Source organism: Geotrypetes seraphini, chromosome 7, assembly GCF_902459505.1.
Source record: "Geotrypetes seraphini chromosome 7, aGeoSer1.1, whole genome shotgun sequence".
Taxonomy (NCBI): domain Eukaryota; kingdom Metazoa; phylum Chordata; class Amphibia; order Gymnophiona; family Dermophiidae; genus Geotrypetes; species Geotrypetes seraphini.
Genome location: NC_047090.1, coordinates 90,295,631 through 90,323,590, shown reverse-complemented (window position 1 = coordinate 90,323,590; position 27,960 = coordinate 90,295,631). Strand labels below are relative to the sequence as shown.

General features: G+C 45.6%; 1 protein-coding gene across 4 annotated transcripts in view; it reads left to right on the top strand.

Annotated features, from left to right (window-relative positions):
- NPAS3 (neuronal PAS domain protein 3) overlaps positions 1-27,960 on the top strand; it is a 1,959,780-nt gene that overhangs the window by 508,017 nt on the left and 1,423,803 nt on the right. For all 4 annotated transcript variants that reach the window (XM_033951269.1, XM_033951270.1, XM_033951266.1 and 1 more), the window contains one exon: positions 23,090-23,334. In XM_033951269.1, coding sequence (XP_033807160.1) covers positions 23,090-23,334 — 245 coding nt within the window. The remainder of the gene's footprint in view (positions 1-23,089; positions 23,335-27,960) is intronic.

The window sequence follows — 27,960 nt, the reverse complement described above, 5'->3', positions numbered from 1 at the left end:
ACATTGTGAAAATGCCACCTCCGTGTGGAAGCTGCCAGATCTGTGCTGTTCATTTATATCCTTTTCAGCCTAATGGAAGTTGATAAGAATTATATAGAAGGAGTTGAGAATGCTTGTCTGTCTGGGGGCAAAATCAGTCTCTGAAAATTTAACAAAGCAGGATGAAACTTGGTATGAAGGAAAAGCCATTTGAAAATGGACTAATTTGGATTGGGTGTTCCAGAGAAATGAATCCCCCCTTTAAAAAAAAATGGTCCAGTGCATTTCTATAGGGGAAGAAATTCTAGCCTGCACACACAGTGTTATGCTTAGGGCCATATTCTATATATGGTGCCTAAAAAACGAGCCCCAACTAGAACAGCATTTAGCATGATTCAACAAAGTATGCATACATTTTTTAGAATCACACTTAACACCAGTGTGCAATGCATAACTTAGGCACAGCATTTAGGCCAGCTAAACCAGGCCTAAATACCTGTGCCTAAGTTATGCATGCATCAGACATATTCTGTAACAGTGTTCTTCAATCATCGGTCCATGGACCGGTGTCGGTCCACAGGGCCGGCATGTGCATCAGGCCCAAAACTGTGATCTTCAACTGACGGTCCGCGATATGATCGATGCGTTGTTAATAAGATTATATTATGTGTATATATGAAAAATGAATGGATAAAATAGTGTTACAATAAGGACTATGGGGGCAGGGTCTGGGGTGAAGACTGGGTAGAGATGGGCAGGGTCTGGCCCATGACTTAGCCCAGTGTTCTTCAACCGCAGGTCTGCGGACCAATGCTGGTCCACAAAATAATTTTTTTATTTCTGTTGGTCCTTAGGTGTAAAAAGGTTGAAGAACACTGTTCTATAACAATGGGCTAGATTCACTAAGCAAACCGATCGCTTTGCGACCCCTTTGCGACCCGATTTCCTTCTGACCCAATTCACTAACCTGATTCACTAACCCTCTGATCCACGCATGCAAATGAGGGGAAATGGCATGCAAAGTAGGAAGGGCCTAGATTCACTAACAAAAAGCAGGCACACCGACTGGGCTGGCCGATCCAAAAACAAGCGACTGCTGAGGACCAGTCGTTTGTGCAAAAACCATGCTGTCAGCCCTAATTCTCCTGCCTTGCCGCCCCAACTCTTGCTGGCTCCTAAAAAGCCTCGGCCCTCTCACTCGCTTCTCAGGGCATGTTCTCCTCCCCAGCCTCCCGAGCTGAAACTTTTTTGCGAGCCCGTTTTACTCTCCCGTGTGCCAAGCTAGCTTGCCCTTCCCCGCAGTGCAGCCCCGCTTTAAACCTGCGGGTTAAAACCACGGGCTCACACTGTGGGGAAGGGCAGGCTCGCCTGGGACATGGGAGAGTAAACGGGCTCGCGAAAAGTTTCACAGCTCTCGAAAAAAAATCTTCCCTCCTCTGCTCGCAGGCACCCAACCCCATTGCACGCTGAAGTGAGGAAACAGCAGTCCCCCTTGTCTTCTTGTAACCCACAGGAAGCTATTGTTTGTGCCTGAAGGTTATCCTAGCACTAAAAAACGTGTGAGTGTTTCCTCTTTGCAAGGGGGGGGGGTTGAACCTCAGCTACTAAATTGCAGCAAACCTGTTCGTGTTCAGAATCCCATGGAGAGCATGCACAGACCATCTACAGGCAGACAAGATGGTCTGCGCATGTGTCAGGGTCGCTCTTCTGCGATCCGTGGGATCGGTAAGGGGCGGGTGTCTGATCGGGCTAATTTGCATGGAGACTAATGGTGAGTCGGCCGGCCAGTGATCGCATAGGATCGAACACGGACTGGAAAGGTAAGGTGGGCATGGTGAATCTAGCCCAATGTGCCTAACCTTTAGGAACTCAACCAATCTGCCTCTGGCCACACCCCCTTTTCAAATACTGTGACTTGGCGCATGCTTTATACAGAATTGCGCTTTCCAAGATCTGCATGTAACTTTTTAGTCCCAATTAGCATCAATTATGAGGTGTTAATTGCCAATTATTGGTGTCAATTAGCCTAATTAATTAAGTTGTGCACGCAAATTGGCTACATGCATTGGTGTACTTGCACAACTTTAGGCATCATGCACAGAATTTGGGGGTTAGTGCGCAAATTAATACATGCTAATTATGCACACATCTTAATTGGGTTGAAGGAATATCCTATTGGTTAGTGCAGTGGGCTGAGATCTAGGGAACTGGGTTCAATTCACACTGCAGCTGCTTGTGACTCTGGGCAAGTCACCTAATCCTCCATTGCTCCACGCAAAGCTTAGATTGTGAGCCAACTAGGGACAGAGAAAGTACCTGCAAGTAGTAAACGTAAGATTCTTTGGTCTAAGTTTACGTTTATTAAACATTTGATACCCCGCTGATTATAAAAAGTCACAGAGGCTTGCAAGTAAATAACCAGATTAAAAGAAAGGAACGCCACAATAAAAAGTAAAAGCACAGAGAATTAAACAAGAAGATCAACACATAATCTAAGATAGCAGACAATCTAAAATAACCGTATTTGCAATTTTAGTTGCAGTCATCCAGCCACTGTACACCAAAATGGCAATTATCGATCAATAGAAATATTAAAGGCTTTTTGAAAATACAGTGCTTTTGATAAAGATTTAAACCTTGGAAATGAAAGTTCTAACCAAATAGTCGATGGAAGATTTTGCCAATAAAATTGAGAAATAAAAAAGTAAGCACAAGCATGAATAGATTCGTAACGCGCTGGTCTAGGTGACGGTAAAACTAATCTGTTAGAATCAAGAGAACGTAATGATCTAGATCAGTGTATCACAAACTGTGTGCCATGAGACACCGAGGAGGAGAGGTGCTAACGCCGGCTGACTGCCTCACGGCGAAAGGCATGTCCTATAGGTCCTCTCCACGCCTTTTCTCTTTCAGCAACCTCCACTGGAGGTTCAGGGCCCCGTCTGGAGGGCCTTCGCACATGCGCAGACAAAGGCCCTGTTCCATACATACCATCTAGATCAGTGTCTTGCAAACTGTGGGAAGCAGTGGCACACTAAACTGGTGGCCGTGGCGTGGGGGTTTCCAAAAGCGTGCAGATGTCGACATGATGTCTCGTGCATGCATGACATCATCACATCGAACATAGGTAACACATAATTACAGTAGTAAAAATATTCCAATAACTGTGCATAGTGTGCTACTTAAATTGTCAGGAGAATATGCAATAAAGCATGTGAGTAGACATCATAAAGCATAAGGAAAGGTGGAACACACAGCATAGACAGATAAGATAGAAAAAAAGGAGTTAGAAAATAAGGGGAATTATTTAAAGAAAGTTGCATGTGAAATCAGAAAGTTGTGTACAGTGTTCTCCCGCATATTCACAGTTCGTGAATCGCAGACTCACTCATTCGCGGTCTGCTCTGACCGCCTCTTCCTGTAGTAAAGTCGGGCTACACCAATCAGCTGTGTTACAGCTCCTGATTGGTGTAGCCCGACTTTACTACAGGAAGAGGCGGTCAGAGAAGACCGCGAGTGATTTTCTTCACCCGCCGGTGCTCTAGCTGTCCTCTCCTGCCTCCCCTGCCTTATGACAGGCGAAAACCACATTCGCAGTTTTTTTAAATTTGCGGCGGGGAAGTACTATAAATATAATCTCAGCTATGGTAGGAGTGCATAAGAAAGTACTCTCTTGAAAAGAGGAGACTGAGAGGGGACATGATCTAAACATTCAAGATACTGAAGGGAATAAATTTAGTAGATAAAGACAGATTGTTCACCCTCTCCAAGGTAAGAAGAACGAGAGGGCACTCTCTAAAGTTAAAAGGGGATAGATTCCGTACAAACGTAAGGAAGTTCTTCTTCACTCAGAGAGTGGTTGACAACTGGAACGCTCTTCCGGAGTCTGTTATAGGGGAAAATATCCTCCAGGGATTCAAGACAAAGTTGGACAAGTTCCTGCTAAACTGTAATGTACACAGGTGAGGCTGGACTCATATAGAACACTGGTCTTTGACTTGAGAGCCGCCGCATGAGCAGACTGCTGGGCAGGATGGACCACCGGTCTGACCCAACAGCGGCAATTCTTATGTTCTTATGTACTGTTACAATATGTGTAGTCGGTTTTGGTTCTTGTGTGTAAAAGCTAAGCATTCACCCGATTCCTGAAATAGAGATAGTCTTGCGTTGAGCAAAGCCTTTCAGGGAGTGCATTCCAGAGTACAGGGGCTACTCTGGAGAAGGCTATAATTAGAGAGAGTGGCGTAGTAATGGTGAGCAGTGCCCGGGGTGATGGTGCCCCTTCCCCCCCCTCCCGCCATGTGCGTGTGCCCCCATCCCTTTCCCCATACCTTTTTAACTTCTCAGGCATGTCGGCTTGCCCTTTGACTTCACTTCCTAGGTGCGGCTCCCAGAAGTAACTTTAGAGAGAGCGCCAGTGACGATGCGGGCAGCAACCTCTTGCCGTGGAAATAAAAAATGTACAGGGAAAGGCAAGGGGAATTTGCACATGGCAAGGACAGGGGGGAAACAGAAGATAAGGGGTGCCACCCCCCGCACCCCTATTGCTATGCCACTGGTTAGAGCAGTGTTCTTCAACCTTTTTATACTTATTGACCGACAGAAAAAAAAAAAATATTTTGTGGACCGGCAAACTACTAGGACTGAAATTTAAAAACCTCATTTCCGCCCCATCTCCGCGAGCTCGGTCCTCACAAACCATCTGATTCCATCTGCACAAGCCTCAGTTATGATTTTATATTGAATGTATTTTATTAAAGTATAAAAAGAAACAATATTCTGTACAATTGTCATTTTATAAATACAAATAATACAGAGCAAGGATCAACAAAACCCCTGTCTCCCCTCCCCTTCACATATATCCCCTCTACTATCAAGAAAACTGAATAAGCCAAATTATTACAGAATGCTACACAGAAATATCATGCTAACAGAATACCGCAGTCACACATAGCAGGAATAGGGTTAGGGAAGTGCAACTAGGGCAACTGCCCCCCTGGTCAGAGAGAGCCCTAAGCCACTGCCTGGACTTTGCAGTCCCCAGTTATGTCTATCACCAGCTCTAGCAGGATATATATTTCAAATCTGATATATTCTAATCATAAAATAGGAATAAAATTATTTGTTTTTACCTTTTGTTGTCTCTGGTTTCTGCTTTCATCTTCTTTTCACTCTTCCTTCCAGCATCTGCCCTCTCTGTTTCTTCAGTCCAGCATCTGCCCCTTCCATCTGCTGTCTGACCTCTCCCCCTTCCATATGGTATCTGTCTTCTTTCTATGCCCCTCTCCATCCAGCCTATGCCCCCTCTCTCCTTTTTACATGATTCATTCCGGCTTCATTGCTCTCTTCATTTTTATCTCTCCTACACCAGATTTAGCATCTTTGTCCCTCTCAATTTCTCTGCTGACCCCCCTTCCCTCTCATTCCTGTCTCTCCCCTTCCCCTCCTCTAATCTCCCTGCCAGCTGTTTCCTTCCTTTTTTCTTCTCCCTTCCCTCCTCCCCCTGTCCAGCAGTAACTCTCTTCCCTTCCCTTTCCCTCCTCCCCTCTGAGCAACATCTCTCCTTCTTCTTCCCTCCAGGTCCAGTAGCAGCTGTCCCTTTTTTCCCTTGCCCAGCAGCTTCCCAGACTCCTTTTCCTCCTCCCCTCCCAGCAGCATCTCTCCTTCTCCCTCCCTCCAGGTCCAATAGCAGCTGTCCCCTTTTTCTCTTGTCCAGCAGCTTCCCAGACTCCTTTCCCTCCTCCTCTCCCAGCAGTATCTCTCCTTCTCCTTCTCCAGGTCCAATAGCAGCTGTCCCTTTTTTTCCCTTGCCCAGCAGCTTCCCAGACTCATTTCCCTCCTCCCCTCCCAGCAGCATCTCTCCTTCTCCCTCCCTCCAGGTCCAATAGCAGTTGTCCCTTTTTTCCTCTTGTCCAGCAGCTTCCCAGACTCCTTTCCCAGCAGTATCTCTCCTTCTCCTTCTCCAATAGCAGCTGTCCCTTTTTTTCCCTTGCCCAGCAGCTTCCCAGACTCATTTCCCTCCTCCCCTCCCAGCAGCATCTCTCCTTATCCTTCCCTCCAGGTTCAGTAGCAGCTGTCCCTTTTTTTCCTTTGCCCAGCAGCTTCCAGACTCCTTTCCCTCCTCCCCTCCCAGCAGCATCTCTCCTTTTCCCTCCTTCTAGGTCCAGTAGCAGCTGTCCCCCTTTTTTTTTTTTTTACCATGCCCAGCAGCTTCCCAGCCTCTAACAGTGGCTTTCTCCCTCCCAGCAGCTCTCCTTACTTACCAGGGCAGCGATTCAGGAAGACAGCCTCGGGTCCTTTTTTGGGTCGTGCCGCCTCTGAGGAAAGAGGAAGTTGCATCATCAGAGGTGGCCACGACTCAGCAAGAGCCCCAAAGCTGCCTTCCTGAATCGCTACGCTGATAAGTAAGGAGAGCTGCTGGGAGGGGAGAAAGCACACTGTCGGAGGCTCCCCATGATCTCTCTGGCCCTGCACAGACTTCAGCTGTTGATCTTGCCGGCCCTGCGCGGATCGGCAGGAAATTGCAGATGTTGATCTCACTGGTCCTGCGTGGACCGGCAGGAATTTTCTGCGGACCGACACCGGTCCGCGGACCAGTGGTTGAAGAACAGTGAGTTAGAGAAACTCCTTGGTGGCCCATTTCCTTTAAAGGTTTTGCAGGTCAGACGCAGAGTTTCCAATTTATCCCTGTATGGTACTGGTAGCCAGTGAAGCTTTTGCAGAAATGGTATGATATACTCACCTCACTTTCAACCTTCTGTCAGACTTGCCGCAACATTTTGGATCAACTGGAGCTGATGCAAACTCGCTGTAGTCAGGCCAGCGTAGAATGCATTACAGCAATCCAGTCTTGATGTTGTCATGACATGCCCAACTGAGACAAGACTTGCCTTCTCAATATACGGAGAGAGGTAGGGTTACCAGACGTCCGGATTTACCCGGACATGTCCTCTTTTTAGAGGACATGTCCGGGTGTCCGAATGGCTTTTCGAAACCCGCCACCTTGTCTGGGTTTTGAAAAGCTTCCAGCTCGGGGCCACGTTGGGAGGGTATCTGCACATGCGCAGATGCAATGTGATGATGTCAAGCACATTCGTATATCAACAGAAAATATGTCTAGATTATATTTCAGTTAGAAACCTGACGCCTCAGCCCCACCACTCCACCGCTAAAGTTCAATTCGAAAACAGCGGGAGATTTAATGTGAGAACTTCATCATAGGCTGTCGGGTTTATATCAATTTTTTTTATTGTTTATTTTTTATGTATATAAATATATTTTTTCATTTTATCATGTTTTTAAGAATTTTATAGAATAAATAGTATGCTAGTATAAGACTCTTCAATCTCTAAGCGTCTTAATATAAGCTCTAAAAGTAGTTTGTATACTCATCTTCAGCAACCCAGCTTAAACCCAGGGAGTCAGACCCGACATGTTTCACAAAATGTGTTTTATCAAGGGTCTCCCAGGGGTGCCGCTGTCATCCGACTCCACATAATTCGTGAGGGAAAGATTATGTGGAGTCGGATGACAGCGGCACCCCTGGGAGACCCTTGATAAAACACATTTTGTGAAACATGTCGGGTCTGACTCCCTGGGTTTAAGCTGGGTTGCTGAAGATGAGTATACAAACTACTTTTAGAGCTTATATTAAGACGCTTAGAGATTGAAGAGTCTTATACTAGCATACTATTTATTCTATAAAATTCTTAAAAACATGATAAAATGAAAAAATATATTTATATACATAAAAAATAAACAATAAAAAAAATTGATATAAACCCGACAGCCTATGATGAAGTTCTCACATTAAATCTCCCGCTGTTTTCGAATTGAACTTTAGCGGTGGAGTGGTGGGGCTGAGGCGTCAGGTTTCTAACTGAAATATAATCTAGACATATTTTCGGTTGATATATGGTAACACTAGTCTAGATTACACTTACAAATACTTTTTGCCACAAGATCCTTTGCAAGCTACAAGCGCATTCGTATGACATCATTATGTTACACCTGCAAATGTGCAGATGCCCTCGTGGCCCCGAGCATGAGAACGGTTTGAGGGGGGCAAGGCTGGGTAGCAAGTTTGGGGTAGAACAGGATGTGACCTGGGTGGACTAGGGTGGGGCTGGGTAGAATTGGGTGGGCCTGGGGGCAGGGCCATGGGCCCAGATTTTACAATAGTAAAATCTGGTAACCCTAGAGAGAGGCAGCTTAGTCATCACAAATAGTAAAAGCAGCTTTTGAAGGCTGCTTGAATTTGAGGGGTCAGTCTAGGTCAGAGGTCTCAAAGTCTCTCCTTGAAGGCCGCAATCCAGTCGGGTTTACAGGATTTCCCCAATGAATATGCATGAGATCTATGTACATGCACTGCTTTCAATGCATATTCATTGGGGAAATCCTGAAAACCTGATTGGATTGCGGCCCTCAAGGAGGGACTTTGAGATCCCTGGTCTAGGTGTTGAGTCTAGCTATATTCCAAGATTCCTGATGTGATTTAAGGGGGAGCTTGTATCTCCCAAAAGAGATTTTTAAGTGAGATCTGTGCCCACCCATATTAGGGTTCAAGCAAAGTTTGTTGGTTTTAACCCATTCTTGAACTATTGTTAAACAAGTAATCAGGTTATTGAAGGGTGTAGGTAAGTCAGGTTCAATGGATATGAGTAACTACACATCAACCAATAAATAAAGTGAAAGCCCTTCCCATGCTTCCCCCAGATGCTGTCTGTGTCTATCCCCACCTGTCAAATATGCACTAAGATACTTGCATTTTTACAGAATAGCTCTTAGATTGAAATATGACTTATACATGCATATTTTCATGAGAACCCTGCAAATTACTAAAATCAGATCTTATCAGTTCATACAGTAGTTCATATAAATACGAGGATCCTCTGATAGTCGTGCGAGTAGCTTAACTCGCTAAAGGCTCAAATCTTCATCGATCCTCTCTTTTTTAAAATTTTGTCATTACAGTGAGACCTTGGTTTGCGAGCATAATTCGTTCCGGAAGCAGGCTTGTAATCCAAAGCACTCATATATCAAAGCAAATTTTAACATAACATAACATAAGCAGTGCCTCTGCCGGGTCAGACCAGAGGTCCATCCCGCCCAGCAGTCCGCCCCCGCGGCGGCCCAACAGGTCATGACCTGCCTTAATCACCAGAAGGGGCCCCCTTGCCCCCTAGGTTTCTCATCGAAGTCCTATCTTCCCATCAATGTCCTAACCCTCCGGCCTTGCACCTGCACGACCTGGTGAGCTGTCTATACTTATGCAACACCCCAGCACCTCCCTCAGTACCCCACGATCCCCTTTTCCCTCAGGAATCTGTCCAATCCCTGTTTGAATCCCTGTACTGTACTCTGCCGGATCACTTCCTCCGGGAGCGCATTCCATTTGTCCACGACCCTTTGGTTGAAGAAAAACTTCCTTGCATTTGATTTGAACCTATCTCCCTTCAGTTTCTCTGAGTGCCCCCTCGTACCTGTCGTCCCTTTTAGTCTGAAGAACCTGTCCCTGTCCACCCTCTCTATGCCCCTAAGTATTTTGAAGGTCTCTATCATATCCCCCCTGAGCCTCCTCTTTTCCAGAGAGAAGAGCCCCAGTTTATCCAGCCTCTCGGCATATGGGCAGTTTTCCAGCCCTCTTACCAGTTTCGTTGCCCTCCTTTGGACTCTCTCAAGAACTGCCATGTCCTTCTTGAGGTGCGGCGACCAATATTGAACGCAGTATTCCAGATGTGGGCGCACCATCGCTCGATACAGCGACATGATGACTTCCCGCGTCCTGGTTGATATGCCCCTCTTGATGATGCCCAGCATCCTGTTGGCTTTCTTCGAGGCTGCTGCACACTGTGCGGATGGTTTCATGGATGGATCCACTAGCACACCCAAGTCTCTCTCAAGTCCGGTGTCTTCCAGCAATCTCCCCCCCATTTTATACTCGAACAACGGGTTCTTTTTCCCTATGTGCATGACCTTGCATTTATCTACGTTAAAGCGCATTTGCCATTTGTTTGCCCAGTCCTCCAGCTTATCGAGGTCCGTTTGCAGTTCCTCACACTCCTCCCTGGTCCTAACTCTGGCGCAGAGTTTGGTATCGTCTGCAAATTTTATAACCTCACACTTTGCCTCCGTTTCCAGGTCATTGATAAATATGTTGAAGAGTAGCGGCCCCAGCACCGATCCCTGCGGCACACCGCTCGTGCCTCCCCGCCAGTCAGAATATTGGCCCTTTACTCCGACCCTCTGTAGTCTACCTGACAGCCAGTGCTTGATCCATCTGTGTACATCCCCGCCCACCCCGTGGTTCCACAGCTTCCTAAGCAGCCTTTCATGTGGCACCTTGTCAAAGGCCTTTTGAAAATCGAGGTAAATGATGTCTATGGGTTCCCCTTTGTCCACCTGACTGCTTATTCCCTCAAAGAAGTACAGAAGGTTTGTCAGGCACGACCTTCCCTTACAGAATCCGTGCTGGCTTGTACGCAATAGGCCATTTTTCTTTATGTGCTCGCAAATGCTGTCCTTGATCATTGCTTCCACCATCTTCCCTATAACTGAAGTCAGGCTCACCGGCCTGTAGTTCCCGGGGTCACCTCTCGATCCCTTCTTAAAGATAGGTGTGACATTCGCCAGTTTCCAGTCCTCTGGTACCTCTCCAGTTTTCAAGGATAGGTTGCAAACATGCTGGATTGTGCCCGCTATTTCCTGACTTAGTTCCTTTAGAACCCTTGGGTGGAACCCGTCCGGTCCCGGTGATTTGCCGCTTTTCAGTCTGTCAATCTGCTTGAGGACATCCTCCCGACTTACCTCTATATGCCCCAATCTTTTGGCCTGCTCCCCACTCATGAGCTCCTCTGAGTCCGGTATATTGGACGTGTCCTCGCTCGTGAAGACCGACGAGAAGAACGTGTTCAACCTCTCAGCTACCTCTTTATCCTCCTTAATCACTCCCTTCCTCTCCCCATCGTCCAATGGCCCCACCTCCTCTCTCACTGGTTGCTTCCCCTTTACGTAACTGAAGAATGCCTTGAAGTTTTTTGCCTCCCTGGCCAGCCCCTCCTCGTATTTCCCTTTTGCTTTTCTAACCTCTCGGTGGCATTCCTTTTGGCATTTCCTGTGCTCCTGGTGATTTTCCTCCGTTGGATCCCTCTTCCATTTCCGGAAGGACACTTTCTTGTCACTGATTGCCCTCTTTACTTCAGGTGTCATCCAAACCGGGTCTTTTGACCGCTTGTTCTTGCGGCCTTTCCTGAAACTGGGGATGTACAGTTTTTTGCGCTTCCTGCAGTGTGTCCCTGAGAAGGGTCCAGGCGCTCCCTATAGTCTCCATCCTAAAGCCGTTCCTGAGCTTCCTCCCCACCATTTTCCTCATAGCAACATAGTTCCCTTTCCTGAAGTTGAGCGCAGTCGTTGCGGTCCTCCCCACTATGGGTGACCCCCTTTCTAATGTGAATCTGATCACGTTGTGATCACTGTTGCCTAGTGTTCCTCCCACTTCTACCCCTCTTGCAGGCCCCCCTAATCCGTTAAGGATGAGGTCAAGAGTAGCACCTCCTCGCGTCGGTTCCTTGACTAGTTGCTCCATGAAGCAGTCCCTCACAGCTTCTACGAATCCTGCTTCCCTCGTGGAGTTGGAGTGTCCCGTACTCCAGTCTATCCCCGGGTAGTTGAAATCCCCCATCACTGTTACACTTCTAGTCCTGCATTCCTGTCTCAGTTCTGCTTCCAAGTCGTGTCCTATTGTTTCTGACGCACCAGGCGGGCGATAATACTGCCCCAGCTTTTATGTCTGCACTCTTCTTTCCCGGCAATTTGACCCATAGCGATTCTAGCTCCTCTGCCTTTGTTGCCGTATCGATCCCAATCGAGTAGATATAGTCCTTTATATACAGCGCTATGCCTCCCCCCTTCTTGTGGGTCCTGTCCCTCCTGTAGAGCTTGTACCCTGGCAGCGCCACATCCCATTGATTTTCCTCTGTCCACCAGGTTTCTGTAATTCCTATTATATCCAGGTCCTCCCCCTTGGCCATGACTTCCAGTTCACCCATCTTAGCCATGAGGCTTCTTGCATTTGCGTATAAGCACTGTAGGTCCCGGTGTTTGTCCTCCACCTCTGCCTTTACCTGGGCTGCCTTCCCTTGGGTCTCGGGCCGTTTTCCCGCTCCCGGTGCCTCTGCTGTGCCCTCCGCCTTTACCCTCGCAACTCTCTTCCTCCCCATGTCCCCTCCACCCCACCTACCCGCTTTTCCCCGGGGAGTACCAGCCCCCTCCCATGCTATCGTCCCCTGGGCCTTGGTTTGTTCCCCCTTGCCTTGTGGCTCCCCTTTGCCCTGTGGCTCCACCTTATTGCCTTCTGTTTGCACCCTGGTGCCATCTTGTTCTCCTGAATCCCCTGTTTTCCCCTTCCCCTTAGGCTTCTCCCAGCAAGTTGCTGTTACCTGGTGTTTCCCTCGCTGTCTGATCGCGAGTTCCATCGGACTCCCGTCCTCCTCCCTGCAGTCAGCCCGTTCAGCATCTTTTCTGGATACTGCTGTCCGAAGCGTCATCAGGTCAGCTGTCAGCTTTCCCCCTCTCTATAGTTTAAAGCCATCTCAATCTCCTTCTTTACGTTGGCTGCTAGTATTCTTGTTCCCGCCGTGCTCAGGTGCAGGCCATCCCGCCTGTAGAGCTTGCTCTTTCCCCAGAAGGACGACCAGTTCCTCACAAAGTGGAAGCCCTCCTCCTTGCACCACCTCCTCAGCCACGCATTCACCTCCTGGAGCTCAGCCTGCCTCCTTGCATCTGCCCTCAGGACCGGCAGGATCTCCGAGAATGCTATCCTCTGTGACCTCCATTTCAGCTTCCTTCCCAGGACCCTGAACTGGTCTGTTAGCGCAGGATGCTGAAATTCCTCCGGCTCACATCATTTGTTCCGACGTGGACAATTACTGCTGTCTCCTCCATTTCGGCTCCGTCCAAGATCCTCTCGATTCTGTCGGCAATGTCCTTTGTCCTGGCCCCAGGGAGACATGTCACCAGCCAGTCCTCTCGACCTCCGGCTACGTGACTGTCCACCTCCCTCAGGATCGAGTCTCCCACAACAATTGCAGTCTTTCCCTTCCTCAAGAGCCTCCTCTGCCTCAGGTCCGTGTCCATGGTGAATCTGGGCGCTCCTCCCTCGGGGTCCTTGGCCTCCTCTCCTGCCCTCCTGCCCTCCTGCCCTCCTGGCCTCTCCACTGGCCTCTCCACTAGGTCCATCCTCCGGTGGGTCCTGGCTCTCGTCTGATGACACCTGTCTGAGTTGCTGCTGGTTCTGCTCCTTGACCCTCCTGTAGCTCTCCTCGATGAATCTCTCAAGGTCCCTCACCTGATCTTCAATGGAGCTGTTTCTGTCTGGATCCTCAGACGCCTGGCATGGCTCCTCTGAAGCTCCTCTGAAGCTCGCTAAGGCGAGCGCCGAATGGCCGCGCACCGTTGGCTCCGCCCCTTTTAAGGCGGAGCTCCGAGGTCCGACGTCGGAGGGGTGGGCGGAGCTACCTCTTGCCGCTACCCCTCGCTCTGCACTCTCTCTGTGCCCTCCTGGCTCTCCTCCTCTTCTAACCCCTACCTTCCAAGTCTCTCTCTTGCCTCTCTCCCTCTGTGGCTGCTTGCATTTCCCCATAAGAAATCATGGAAACTCAGACGATTCGTTCCACAACCCAAAAACTTTAATACAAAATACCATACGTACTTGTATCGCAAGACCTCGCTCATTTAGAACGTCACTAAACTCCTGCAGTGTCGGAGAGAGAAGAACCATCGGCTCAGTTGTGGTGGGTATATACTGTATGTACCTGTATTGCAAGACATTGCTTGTATATCAAGTTAAAATTGAATCAAATGTTTTGCTTGTCTTGCAATATACTTGCAATCCAATGTTTTACTGTACATTTTTAAATTGCTGTATATATTATTTAAAAATGTAAAGAAAATTTTTTTAAAAATGTGAGGATTGATGAAGAATGGAGCCTTTAGCGAGTTAAGCTACTCGCACGGCTATCTGAGGATCCTCATATTAATATGAACTACTGTATGAATTGATAAGATCTGATATTACTAATTTGCAGGGTTCTTGTGAAAATATATTGATGTGAGACATTTAGCTACTGTTATTAATGGTTAGCCATATATGAGGGGGACTTATACATGTATACGTATATATACATAGGGTGAACTCAAGAAAAATTACCTAAAGTTGGGCACCTAAATGTCATATGCTAAGTGTGAATTCTATAATCGTCACTATGGAATGCTAGCGTAAGTCGCTATGTATGCACCAACATGTAGGCATGACTATTCATGCATCACCTTACGTGTGTAACATAGGGCTCCTTTTGCTAAGCTGCAATAGTGTTTTTAGCGCGCGCAGAATTTTAGTGCACGCTAAACCCGCTTAATGCTGGCATTAGCGTCTAGCGCGCGTGGCAATTCTGCACACGCTAAGCGCGTGCTAAAACCGCTATCGCAGCTTAAGAAAAGGAGCCCTTAGTATTCTGTAAAGTTACATAGTAACATAGTAACATAGTAGATGACGGCAGATAAAGACCCGAATGGTCCATCCAGTCTGCCCAACCTGATTCAATTTAAATTTTTTTTTTTTTTTTCTTCTTAGCTATTTCTGGGCAAGAATCCAAAGCTTTACCCGGTACTGTGCTTGGGTTCCAACTGCCAAAATCTCTGTTAAGACTTACTCCAGCCCATCTACACCCTCCCAGCCATTGAAGCCCTCTCCTGCCCATCCTCCTCCAAACGGCCATGCACAGACACAGACCGTACAAGTCTGCCCAGTAACTGGCCTAGTTCAATCTTTAATATTATTTTCTGATTCTAAATCTTCTGTTTTCATCCCACGCTTCTTTGAACTCAGTCACAGTTTTACTCTCCACCACCTCTCTCGGGAGCGCTTTCCAGGCATCCACCACCCTCTCCGTAAAGTACAATTTCCTAACATTGCCCCTGAATCTACCACCCCTCAACCTCAAATTATGTCCTCTGGTTTTACCATTTTCCTTTCTCTGGAAAAGATTTTGTTCTACGTTAATATCCTTTAAGTATTTGAACGTCTGAATCATATCTCCCCTGTCTCTCCTTTCCTCTAGGGTATACATATTCAGGGCTTCCAGTCTCTCCTCATACGTCTTCTGGCGCAAGCCTCCTATCATTTTTGTCGCCCTCCTCTGGACCGCCTCAAGTCTTCTTACGTCTTTCGCCAGATACGGTCTCCAAAACGGAACACAATACTCCAAGTGGGGCCTCACCAATGACCTGTACAGGGGCATCAACACCTTCTTCCTTCTACTGACTACGCCTCTCTTTATACAGCACAGAATCCTTCTGGCAGCAGCCACTGCCTTGTCACACTGTTTTTTCGCCTTTAGATCTTCGGACACTATCACCCCAAGGTCCCTCTCCCCGTCCGTGCATATCAGCTTCTCTCCTCCCAGCATATACGGTTCCTTCCTATTATTAATCCCCAAATGCATTACTCTGCATTTATTTGCATTGAACGCTTATTATTCTTTCAAAAAGCTGCTGAAAACCTACCTGTTTGGTAAACTTGTAACCTGATCATTTATTTTCACTCAATGCGTTTCCCTGTTATTTTTATTTTCACTGATTGTACAGTGTGGTGTGGCGGTATATAAGAATAAAGTTATTATTATTATTATATAAGAAGGCTTGTGCATGTTAGCAGCTGAGCCCAAATACAGGGCTTGATTTTGAGGAGAGATTTTATGCCAGGCATAAAATATGGATCGTGTATTGAATTCCGCTAAGCCGGCTTTGATGATCCTTGCCCCCATCCCTTCACCCCAGCCCTCAATTTCTTACCATTTATTTGTAGAGTGCTCCATTTATCAAAGCATTTCTTCCACTTTGGCATATGTGTTGGACTTATATAGAGCTGGCGTTTTCTTCTCCTACTCCTGAAAATGCATAATCAAGAGGTCCAGTGGGTTATGACAGACTAACTAATTACGTACTGGTAAAAGACCATAAAGAGCTGAGAGGTAATTTGTCTCTGTAATGAAGAAAGACAGATGATGCTGGTTGGAATATTTATACATTATTGTAGCTAGCAAGGGTTAAGATTATACATTGTCCACGGGTGGCATTTTAGTTCTCAGCCTTGAGTGCCTAAAGTCTGTTTGGTTAGGTTGTCTTCCATGATTTCTTGAAAAAAATAAACAGAAGGGATTCTGTGCTTCCAGTGAAATTTTTTTGTTGTGCCTTTAAAGGGTCCATAGGAATGAATCGACAGCTGTGACCAGATAGCAGTCTGCTACCTAGCATTCAAAGGTTGATGAGTTTTAAACACGAGGTCCTTTGATGAATGTTTGATGGTTGAATTTTTAATACTGCTTGACCTTCTTCTGGGCCTTCATGCTAGATTAATTGATAAATAGTAGACGTGTGTAGGCCTAGGTGCATTTAAGTGGAGTGGCAGGAAAATCTATAGCACACCTAGTCCTTTGATTTTCTTAGAACTATCTTACAAAGGAAAGCAAAAATTGAAAGGAAAAATACCTTTGACCATCTCCACTAAATTTCATCTTCTCCTCTGAGTCCTGGCCTCTTCTTCCCCTTCCCCTTTTTTGTTTTTTTCTGCCTAGATTGAAGAATATTCAGTCTTGTGAAATATATGTGAAATCCTCCCTGGGAGTGTTTCTGACAGAGCTTGGAGGGAGGTGTTGATGAACAATGGGTTTGAAATCAAGTTATCTGTTTGTGTTAAAACTGAAGAAGGGTTTCTGCCTGCCACTTATCTGACAGCAGGAGGATTGTATCCAATTTATGAAACTTGCATGGCTGAGTGTGCAGAGGGGGTGAGTAACCCCATATGCAAATCATGCACTGCGGGATGAACACCCAAACATGGGTGAAATGTATGCATTTTAAGAGGTTATCTAATGAATGGGAATAAAGCTTGTGGGCTCGAATGTGGGGATGTGAGCTGAGCAGATCTGAATCAGAATAACAGAAGTGGATATCTACTCCCCACAAGTTCAGAAGGGAGAAGGAGTGGTGGAGATAACAGAGCCTGCATGCTGAAAGAGAGTCTAGAATCTGTGAGCTTGTACTACAAAGAGTCATATCTGTGTGTTACGTTCATTTGGGAGGTAGGTCCCTACATGGGCAACTCTGTCACTGGTTGACACAGATCTCTTTTTAGAGCTGATATGCTGTGTACCTGCAGAAGTATACTACTAGGGGCACTCATGAATAAATAGATCGGCAGCTCTTGGGAGCAGAGAGCTCAGGGCCGAAAATCAGCAGTCCTTGGGAGCTGGGCTCAAAGCAAGCGGCCTTTAGGAGCTGGGCTCAAGACAAGTGGCCTTTGGGAGCAGTTCAGGGCAGAAGAAAAGTGCCTGTGAGGGCACTATCGGTGCCTTAGGGCTGAGAAGAGCAGAGGCAGCCTTCTAGAAGGGGAGTCCTATTATTGGTGGTCACTGAGCTCTGTTTAGGGCTGGCAACCAAGACCCCAGCAGGGAACTAGAGGCTCTTCACGAAGGAGGGGAAGGCTACCAGAGTGTGAATTGGCATTAGTAGCCCAACATAGGCACCAGGCTGCTGGGGTACGATCGGCACCAGCGTTCCAACAAAGGAGAAGGCTCCCTGGAGACTAGAGGTGTAGGTGGAATGCTCTTGGGAGGGCCAAGAAGAGCAGAGTAGCCCTCTAGAAGTGGAACCCTGTTATTGGTGGTCTCTGAGGGCTGATAACTGGGACCCTAGCAGGGAGCTAGCCCAGAGGCTCTATTCAAAGGAGGGGAAGGCAACTGGAGTGTGAATTAGCACTAATAGTCCAGCATAGGTGCCAGGTTGCTGGGGTAAGATCAACACCAGCATTCCAACAAGGGAGAAGGCACCCTGGAGACCAGAGGTGGAAGAGGAGCCATCTTGGGAAGGCCAGGGCTCTCAGAGCTAAGGGATAACCGCCAGGAGGCTGCCATAGGTACAAGCCCACCAGCCGGGAAGGACAGCACTTACCTACCCCTAAGAGCTGCCACAGATTGGGTGAGAACTTGGGGACTGGGCGAGGGTAGATTGGAAAAGAAAGGAGGGATCTAGATATACAGCTGTGCCCACTTAGTGAGGAAGCTTGAGAGGAGCCTACAATCAGAGTGTTGGCAGTCAGAACTGAAAGAGGCTAAAAGGTTTTGGAAGTGCTGGATTTGAACTGAGAGTTAACAGTTCAAGAGACTATAAACAGATGGTTTGAATATCTGAATAGTATTCAAATGTTGGTGAATTATCTGCACTAGTGTTGGTTTAAGTGTGGCTGTATTGGAATTGTTTAAATCTATTCCTAATAATTTATTTATTGATTAGGCCTAAAACTCCCATGGTAGCTGCCTAACATGAGAGGTTGGGCAGAGGAGTGAAGTAACAAGTTTCAAGTTTATTAATACATTTGATGAATCGCCTATTAAAATTACTAAGCGATGTACAAAATTTGAGTAAAGAATAATAAAGAGAAACTAACAGTTTAGCAATACGATTACATAAAATACAGACATGAGTCGGGAGGGAAAATATTAAAAGTTACAATCTTAAATTTTTGGTAGAAAAAAAAAAAAAAAGGAAAACACAAAAGGTAAGGGGTAATTAATCCATGACACAGTTAAGAGCATCTCTTAAAAATAAAAATTTCAAATGTTAAAAGCATCATTAAATAGATATGTTTTTAAAAATTTTTTTAATGTTGCAATGTCATTTTCAGTTCTAATATATTGAGGCAGAGCGTTCCACCATTGAGGTCCCATTACTGTGAACATATCAGATCTTCTTGTTCCTATGATTTTCAAAGAGGGTACTGAAAGCAGATTTTGGCCAGATGATCGAAGTGGGCGTTGGGTGCTGTGTGGGATTAGAGATCTAGAAATAAATTGAGGTTCATTAGATGCTAGTGTTTTGAAAATAAGCAACATTATTTTAAAGATAATCCTGTGACCGATTGGCAACCAGTGGGCGTCTATCAGTAATGGTGAGACATGGTCATATTTTCTCACGTTATATATTAATTTGATGGCCGTATTTTGTATTAACTGAAGTCTCCTTTTCTCTTTCTGGGTAATATTAAGAAGAAGTGCATTGCAATAGTCAAGTTTTGCTATTACTAAGGAATGAATGAGTATCTTAATCGAAGTTAAACTGACAGTAGTACCCAACAATAATGCAGCTGTTGCCATTCTAGTTGCAGTAGTGCTTTTGCTGACCATACTGATCTCAGCCTCTACCTCCCAGTTCATTACCCCTATACATCCAATCCCACCCTACAATATACAATGCCCCCTTAAGCAACTCCCACAACATCCAATGTCCTCCCTAATCATCCCTGATATCTGATCTCCTCTGCAAACCTTCTATACACATCAGGTGCCCTCCCTGGTTCCCCACACATCTGATCCCCCCGTCCCAAGGCCCCATTGAAGGTCTGATCTCCCCCCTGCCCCTTTTCAAAAATCACCTCCAAATAAAACATCCCCCCTCAGAGCACCCCCCCCCCCACACACACACACACTCATCCCCCATTGTCATTGATGAAACAGTAGATCCCCCCCTGTTCCATTCAAGCCATGGTGGAAATCTAAAATGGTCACCATAGCCCCTAGAGGTATTCTTGTGCTAGGGGACATCCTGATGCAGTCTATCCGCCCTGTGTGGTAAATAAAGGGCAGATTCAGATCTCTCCCCCACCCCCCCTGCATTTAGCATTCAGGATTTATAGTAAGTGCAAAATCTTATTGCTGAATGGAGTGGAATGGGTAGATGTAAATCGATTGTTTATTCTTTCCAAAAATACTAGGGTTAGAGTGCATGTGATTAAGCTACTATGCAGTAGATTTAAAACAAACCGGAGAAAAGCGACCAAGATGGTAAAGGGGATGGAACTCCTTTCGTATGAGGAAATACTAAAATGGTTAGGGCTCTTCAGCTTGGAAAAGAGATGGCTGAGGGGAGATATGATTGAAGTCTACAAAATCCTGAGTGGAGTAGAATGGGTACAAATGGATCGATTTTTCACTCCGTCAAAAATTACAAAGACTAGGGGACACTCGATGATGTTACAGGGAAAATACTCTTAAAACCAATAGGATAATTTTTTTTTTCACTCAGAGAATAGTTAAACTCTGGAATGTGTTGCCAGAAGATGTGGTAAGAGCAGATAGCATAGCCGGTTTTAAGAAAGATTTGTACAAGTTCCTGGAGGAAAAGTCCATAGTCGGTTATTTAGAAAGACATGGGGAAGCCACTGCTTGCCCTGTATCGGTAGCATGAAATATTGCTACACCTTGGATTTTGGCTAGGTACTAGTGACCTGGATTGGCCTATGGGCTACTGGGCTTGATGGATCATTGGTCCCAATAAGTCTATTCTTATGTTCTTAATTTTACTTTATTTTTAAAAATTCTCTTCATAAGTATACATTAGAATAGATGATATGTACAATATGCAAGAGTCTATCAATGTTATGAGTGCCATAGTCCCTTGAGCTGGCCTAATTTATGTCATCTGTAGATCTGATTACCTCATTTGTCAATCCTATCTCTGTATCATTTATGAATAGGTTAAAGAGCATTAATCAAATAAAAGATCCTTAGGGTACTAAATTACTGACCCTTTTCCATGTGAAAAACTGGTCATTTAGACCTACTGTCTATTTCCTGTCTTTCAGCCAATTTCCCATCCCTAGAGGCACATTATTGCCTCCTACCCATCACTTTAAAATTTCTAAAGAATCTCTTATAAAGGAATTTGTCAAATGCCTTCTGAAAATCCAAATACACCGCATAAACTGGCTCACTTTTATCTACATGTTTGTTTATGGGCTTCTATTACAAAGGTGCGCTAGCGTTTTTAACATACGCACCGGATTAGCACGCGCTACTCTACCAACTGCTCAAAAGGAGGTGGTAGCGGCTAGTGTGCACGGCAATTTAGCACGCGCTATTCCGCGTGTTAAGGCCCTAGCGTGGCTTTGTAAAAGGAGCCCTATAGCTTTAAATAATTCCAATAAATTGGCGAGAGAAGACTTGCCTTTGTTAAATGTATGGTGACTCATTCCCATTAAACTGCATGTATCTGTACATTCAGTAATGTTGTCTGGAAGCTTCCCCTATTTTGCCCAGCCCTAATAGCAGGCTTACTGGTATGTATTTTTCCAGATTATCTCTTTCTAACCTAGAATAATATTGCAAAGATATTTTACATAAGAAGACGAGAATGTGTGTCTTCTCTGGGGAACGAAATAATTCACTGAAAATTTAACAGACCATGACTTAATTTTTCCCCTCCCCCTTTATACAAAACTGTAGCATAGTTTTTAGCACTGGCCACGGTGGTAACAGGTCCGGCGCTCATAGGAATTCAGTGAGCGTCGGCGCTGTTAGTGTGGTGGAAAAGGTGGTGAAGAGACAGCTACATGGTGTCCATCAAAAATGGGACTCCTTACATAGTATCAAAATGCTTTGCAATTATTTAAACATTTAGGCCTCTTTTTATCATGCTACGCTAGTGTTTTGTAGCGCATGCAGGCACGGTAAATGCTCTGATGTACATAGAATTCATGTAAACTGCTTGGAACTGTTGGAAGCTGGAGCGGTATATCAAATTTTCATAAAACATAACTTAGATAAGTTTAAGCACTGGCTTTAGAATTTCCCCTACTTTGAATCCCATTGACAGAATAACACTTGGGACTCCTTTTACAAAGGTGCATTAGGGCCTTAACGCGTGGAATAGCGCGCGCTAGACCTTAACGCCAGCATTAAGCTGGCATTAGTGCTAGAAGCATAGCATGGGTTTAGCGCGTGCTAAAATCCTGCGTGCGCTAAAAACGCTGGCGCACCTTAGTAAAAGGAGGCCTTGGTGTGTTTTTTTTTTTTTTTTTTTTTGGGGTGGTGCAAATTTTACAGCGCCATTTATAGAATTGAATCCAGAATGTCCATTAGTGCGTGCTAAGCTTTAGTAAAAGGGCCCCAAAGTAGGGGACTATGGTGGTAATTAATTGAGGAAGGGAAAACGTTTCATTGAAACTGTAGAAACTGAGGTATCTTAGGAAATGATTTAAAAAGAAAAACCGTGAAATGAGGGAGGAAGCTTCAAGTCCCCCAGCTGTCCGTTCATAGATACTTAAATATTTTTCTTGAAATTAGGGTGATTGGAAGGGGTTATGAGAGAAGAACAGATATGACAAGGTAGGTTAATAGGAAGTTAAATTGAAGACAGGGACCACTTTAATTGGATGACTCAGCAAAATATAAATTCTTGCTGAAATCCAATCTGTATAAGAAAATCAGGGAAATATAGCTCCATAGTGAAAGTAGTCTTTCGTCTCTGGAATACTTCATAGACAACTAATCAGTCAGATGATGAAAGATATACTGTTAGGAGCAATGCCTATAATTGCATACAACATCTTGATTTATTGATAGAAGATATTGATGATTTTTTCACTCAGTTCCTTAATTCATTTAGCAATTGTGCATGTTGTTTAATTAATAAAATACATTATTCAAACATGAGCACTTGCTTAAAATTCAGAAGGGATATATTCTACAACCCCTGAGGAGGTCTTGAAAGCGAAATGCACTTTGTAGGGTCCTTGAGCTAGCATGTATAGTTGCCATCCTCAGTTATATGATCACATTTTAGGGAGACTGTTTGACCCTACTCCGTCCCTACTGGCCAGTCTTGCCCTGGTATTGCCTCCTAGCACTTTTCCTAAATTTGTATTTTCCTAAAAGAACCTGATGCTGTGAGATTAACCCTTTGGAGGTTCACTTCCTAGACCATATGGCCACACTATCCCAGGTGTTGGTTCCCTTTTGGACGTTCCCACCTTGAGACACATTAGGGGGCAAGCAGTGTGATTGTATTTTATTATAGAAAATGACCTTCTGTAGAGGGAAAATAATCCAAGGAGTTAAATTCTGCTTCTGCAGTACATATCATGAAGCTAGCTTATCTGTGCATGGCAGCAGTTTGACATCATATTGATGGGGTACAGTGTTAAAACCTAGCACCAAGGACAAAAGGAAAAATGAGAGACTAAAATGCCTATACTGATAAATATCCTCCTCTGTTGCAGTTTACAAGCCTTGAGGAAAGAGAAATCCCGAGATGCAGCTCGCTCTCGCCGGGGGAAAGAAAATTTTGAATTCTATGAGCTGGCCAAGTTACTGCCGCTCCCTGCAGCCATTACCAGCCAGCTTGATAAGGCATCCATCATCCGACTCACAATAAGCTATCTGAAAATGAGGGACTTTGCTAATCAGGGAGATCCTCCATGGAACTTGAGGATGGAAGGTCCACCGCCTAACACTTCTGTAAAAGGTATGATTGTAATCAGATGGCTTGATCTCTTGGTTGTTTTGTGATTTGGAACAACACAGCCTATTTTAAACTCCGATACTAATTTCAGATGCTTGTTGCTCTACATTTATATGAAAGAAATTAAAATAGAGAATTCTGCATTCTCTGCACTAAATATGAGGGATCTGCAAAAGGTTTCCGCACTTTTTTTTTTTAACACTATTAAGGGCTCCTTTTACTAAGGTGCACTAGCATTTTTAGCGCACGCACAAGATTAGCGCACACTAGCCGAAAAACTACCACCTGCTTAAAAGGAGGCGGTAGCGGCTAGCGTGCGCTAAAACCGCTAGCGCGCCTTTGTAAAAGGAGCCCTAAATGTCTCAAAAGCAAATTATGTTGTTTTTCCACAGGCGAACCAGCTTGCCTGTCTGACTAGTCACATGACATTCTAGGACACATCCTATTACTACTTCTCTTTCCAGCGAAAAATATGAAAGTGCTGAAACTTTTTGAAGAATCCTCGTATATAAGGGCCGATATCCAGACTGCGGGAGACAGCCGGTCAGTGACGAAACTGGAAATTCAGCGCCAGCACCATATCCGGTGACTGAAATTGAATTTCCTCGCGTTCTTTTTTGACCGGCTGAGACATAGCTGGCTAAGCCGATATTCATTGGCTGGCTGGCTAAGTCCTAGTGGCCAAAGATAGACCTGCTTTATAGGCGGGTCTATTCGGCTACTGAACTTATCCGGCAAGTGACCAGCTATGTCACGCAACATAACCGGTTACCAGCTAATCTGCTGAATGGGATAGTCGGCAGAATATTGGTAGATAGCCAGCTATATGCTAAGTGGCTGGCCAGCCAAATATCATTTTATATAGCAGTGTCTCTCAAATTTCTTTAGCTCCGGCACACTAAAGAGACCAAATGTTTTTTGTGACGCATTCTAATTCAAATTACAAAAATGCAAAACCAATAAAAAATTAACCACCTCTTTTACAAAACTGCACAACAGAATTTTAGCACTGGCAGGCACGCTGAATGCTCTGCGCTTCTCTGACGCTCATAGAGTTTCTATGAGCGTAGGAGCAGCGCAGAGTATTTAGCATGTCGGCCAGCACTAAAAACCTCTTGCGCTGTTTTGTAAAAGGGGGTGGGGTAAATTTGAGCATTATTTCAAGTTCTTTAAGCTCTGTATGGGTAATTGTAACAACGGTGATACTAAAGTAGATAGAATAAAATTGCTAATACCATGAATTTGCTTGTTTTTGAGTGCAAATTAACTCAAAATGCGGCTCGATAGTTGACAAGCAAACATGTATTTCATCATCCACCTTCTGCAGTTGTTCTCTTTTTTTCAATTTAATTTCTGACAGAACTGAATATCCAAGTTTGCATAGATAAGAAGATCCAAACGGTAGCAAAGTCTTGATTGCTTTGTTGCTCAAGTTAGGATAACTACTGCATAACAATAAAATTACTTATCTTTAGTTTTCACGGACCAGTCATACCAAAGAAGGATGCTTGTCTGGGCGGTTGTATCCTTACACACACACACGCTCATAACATTGTCAGATTTTTGCTTATGCGACGTACATGTCATCAATTATAGTGTATACTTATAAAGGGAATTTAAAAAAATAAAGTAAAATTCTGGAATCTCTCTTGGCATACCCATAATCTATTCAGGGCACACCACTGTGCCGTGACACACAGTTTGAGAGACACTGGTATATAACACTTAGGGCTCCTTTTACGAAGCTGCGTTAGCGGCTTTATCGATCGCACATTTTTAGCGTGCGCTAACCCCCGCGCTAGCCGAAAAACTACCGCCTGCTCAAGAGGAGGCGGTAGCGGCTAGTGCGGCCGGCAAATTAGTGCGTACTATTACGCGCGTTAAACCGTTAACGCGGCTTCATAAAAGGAGCCCTTAGATTCAGAATATTTTCTCTTTGAGCTGACAGAAGTCTTATATAACTGGAACATTGAAGCTTCTATGCATTTTTTCTGTTTACTTCTATGATGTAATGGGCAAAGGGGGTAAATCTATAAGGTAGATGCCAAATTTAGGTGCCAGGTACACACAAAAATGACCAGTATACTAGCATATACATGCTTATATGTGCATAAGTGCTTAAATTATAATATTCTGGCTTCACGCTATTCTATTTTAAAAAATGCCTAATGTGATGATGCATAATTGTATTGGAATGTTGACATACTGTACATGTGTGGAGTATACAAAGGTGCAATTGTATGTTAAAGAATACTATAATTTACACATATGTTTTAACATTTAGGTTGTCAATGAAGGGAGAGAATCAAAGTACACACCACAGAAAAAAAGCACCCAGGGCCTTCAAGTATGGGGCAACCAAGCTTCTTTTTATTGATGAACCAACTGAAAAGGTTTTTCAGTGCGCTTATGCAAAGCTTCCTAGCTGATTAGAAGATAAGAAATCTTTGTTTACTACAATATTGGTTTCACCTCATTCCCATCTCCCCTCGCCCCTTTATATAAAACCGTAGCGCGGTTTTTAGCGCTGGCCATGGCCATATGAGCGTCGGAGCTTTTACTGCCATGGCTGGTGCTAAAAACCGCACTACAGTTTTGTAAAAAGGATTTTTTTTTTTAAGAGGGGGTGGTACTTTATTCCAAATGTGAAAGAATCAAATTGGTTGACCCCTGACACAGGAGGTTAAACTGAAACACTGCCTGTGTCAGGTATATCAATAAAAATAAGTTTGGTTGCCCCATACTTGAAGATCCTGGCTGCTTTTTTTTCTTCTTTCTTTTTTTAACAATTTAGGTGCAAACATTTACACCAGTTCTATAGCTGGTGTAAATACTGGTGCCAAAAATATAGGCAGCGGCATAGTAAGGTGGGGCAAACTGCCCCGGGTGCCGTCTTGGTGAGGACCCTGGCACCTCTCCTCCTCTCCTGGCACCTTCCCCGTCCCTCTCCTACCAAGCAAGCAGCCCCCCCCCCCAATGCCTTTGACTCTTCGCCGGCATGAGCAGCATCTCCATCGTGCTGCTTGTGCCAGCCTTGGTTATTCCTCTGAAGTCACTTCCTTGTCACGAGACCAGGAAGTGACATCAGAGGGAGAGCCGGCACAGGTAGCAGGTTAAAGAGGTATGGGTGAAGGAAAAGGATGTGCTCAGCAGGAAGGCTGTTAAGGAGCAGGATGTGGAGAAGCGTGCGGTGAGGGGGGGGGGGCACCACCACCACCACCACCACCATCACCACCACCCTGGGCGCTTCCTACCCTTGCTACACCACTGAATAAAGACCCCTATTTTAGCTGTTATGCTAATATTCCTTAAAGGACGGTAAGTGCCTACTTTTCTTTCTAAACCAGGGGCTACATAGGCACCCTTTAGGCATCTATATGTAGATGCACTAATATAGATTTGCTCTCAGACTCCCTCATTCTATAACATATAACCTTAAATTAGGTGCCAATTGTGTGCCTAAGTTATAGATTACCAGCACTTACATGCAAGACAACTATAGCTACATACAGAGGCCCGGATTCTGTATAGGATGCCCGTCCTGGGCATCCTAGACAGAATCGGGCCTACACCCGCCCAAACTAAACTAAATTCTGTAACCGACATCTATGTTGCAGACGCCAGTTACAGAATTGGGTTTGTTTAGACACAGCCATTTAATCACGGCAAGGGATCTCCCTGCCATGATTAGTATAGCGGCCGTGGCTACGACCGCCAGTCTCCCCTCCCACCCACGATTGCGGCAGGAGGTTGCCCAACCCTTCCTGCTGGTAGGTCCTGCCCCCCGAAGATCGTCGGCAGGAGGGTACCCAACCCCTCCTGCTGGACCCCCCAATGACCCCCATAAAAATGCCCCAAACCCTCCTCCCCGGACTCCCCAACAAACCCCTCCAAAAGAACCCACCCCTTGGGCTTACTCGCAAGTTAGCCAGATGGGTCCTCACACCGTCCGTCCAGTAGGCCTGCCTCCGTCCAAATGAGGCTGGCCCTCCCCTCCCCTGCCCAATCCACAGGATCCTAGGGCCTGATTGGCCCAAGTGCCTAAGGCCCCTCCTATGGCGGGAGGGGCCTCAGGCGCCCGGGCCAATCCGGCACTAGGATCCTGTGGGTTGGGCAGGGAAGAGGTGGGCCCACCTCATTTGAATGGAGGCGGGCCTGATGGCCAGACGATGCAAGAACCCATCTGGCCAACTTGCGGGTAAGCCTGAGGGGGGGGTTTCCAGGGTAGGGGGTTTGTTGGGGGGGTTCTGGGGAGGGGGGGTTGGGGCATTTTGATGGGGGGGGTTTGTTGGGTACCCTCCTACTGGCGATCTTCTGGGGCGGGGCCTACCTGCAGGAAGGATTGAGCACCCTCCTGCCGGCGATCATTGGGGGTGGGAGAGGGGAGACTGGTGGCTGTAGCTGCGGCTGCTATACTAATCGTGGCAGGGAGATCCCTTGCCATGATTAAGTATAGTGGCTGCGTCTACTTACCATGTAGGCCACCATTTCTCTGGCCTACATAGTAAGCGTCGCCTGCTCTACTAGGGAGACGCGTAGGGCTGCCTAGGTTTGCCTAAGGCTACCGCCTAGCCTTAGGCGAGCTTAGGCAGGCTTGCGGGCCTCCCTAGGCTCCCGGAGGTGCCTTCA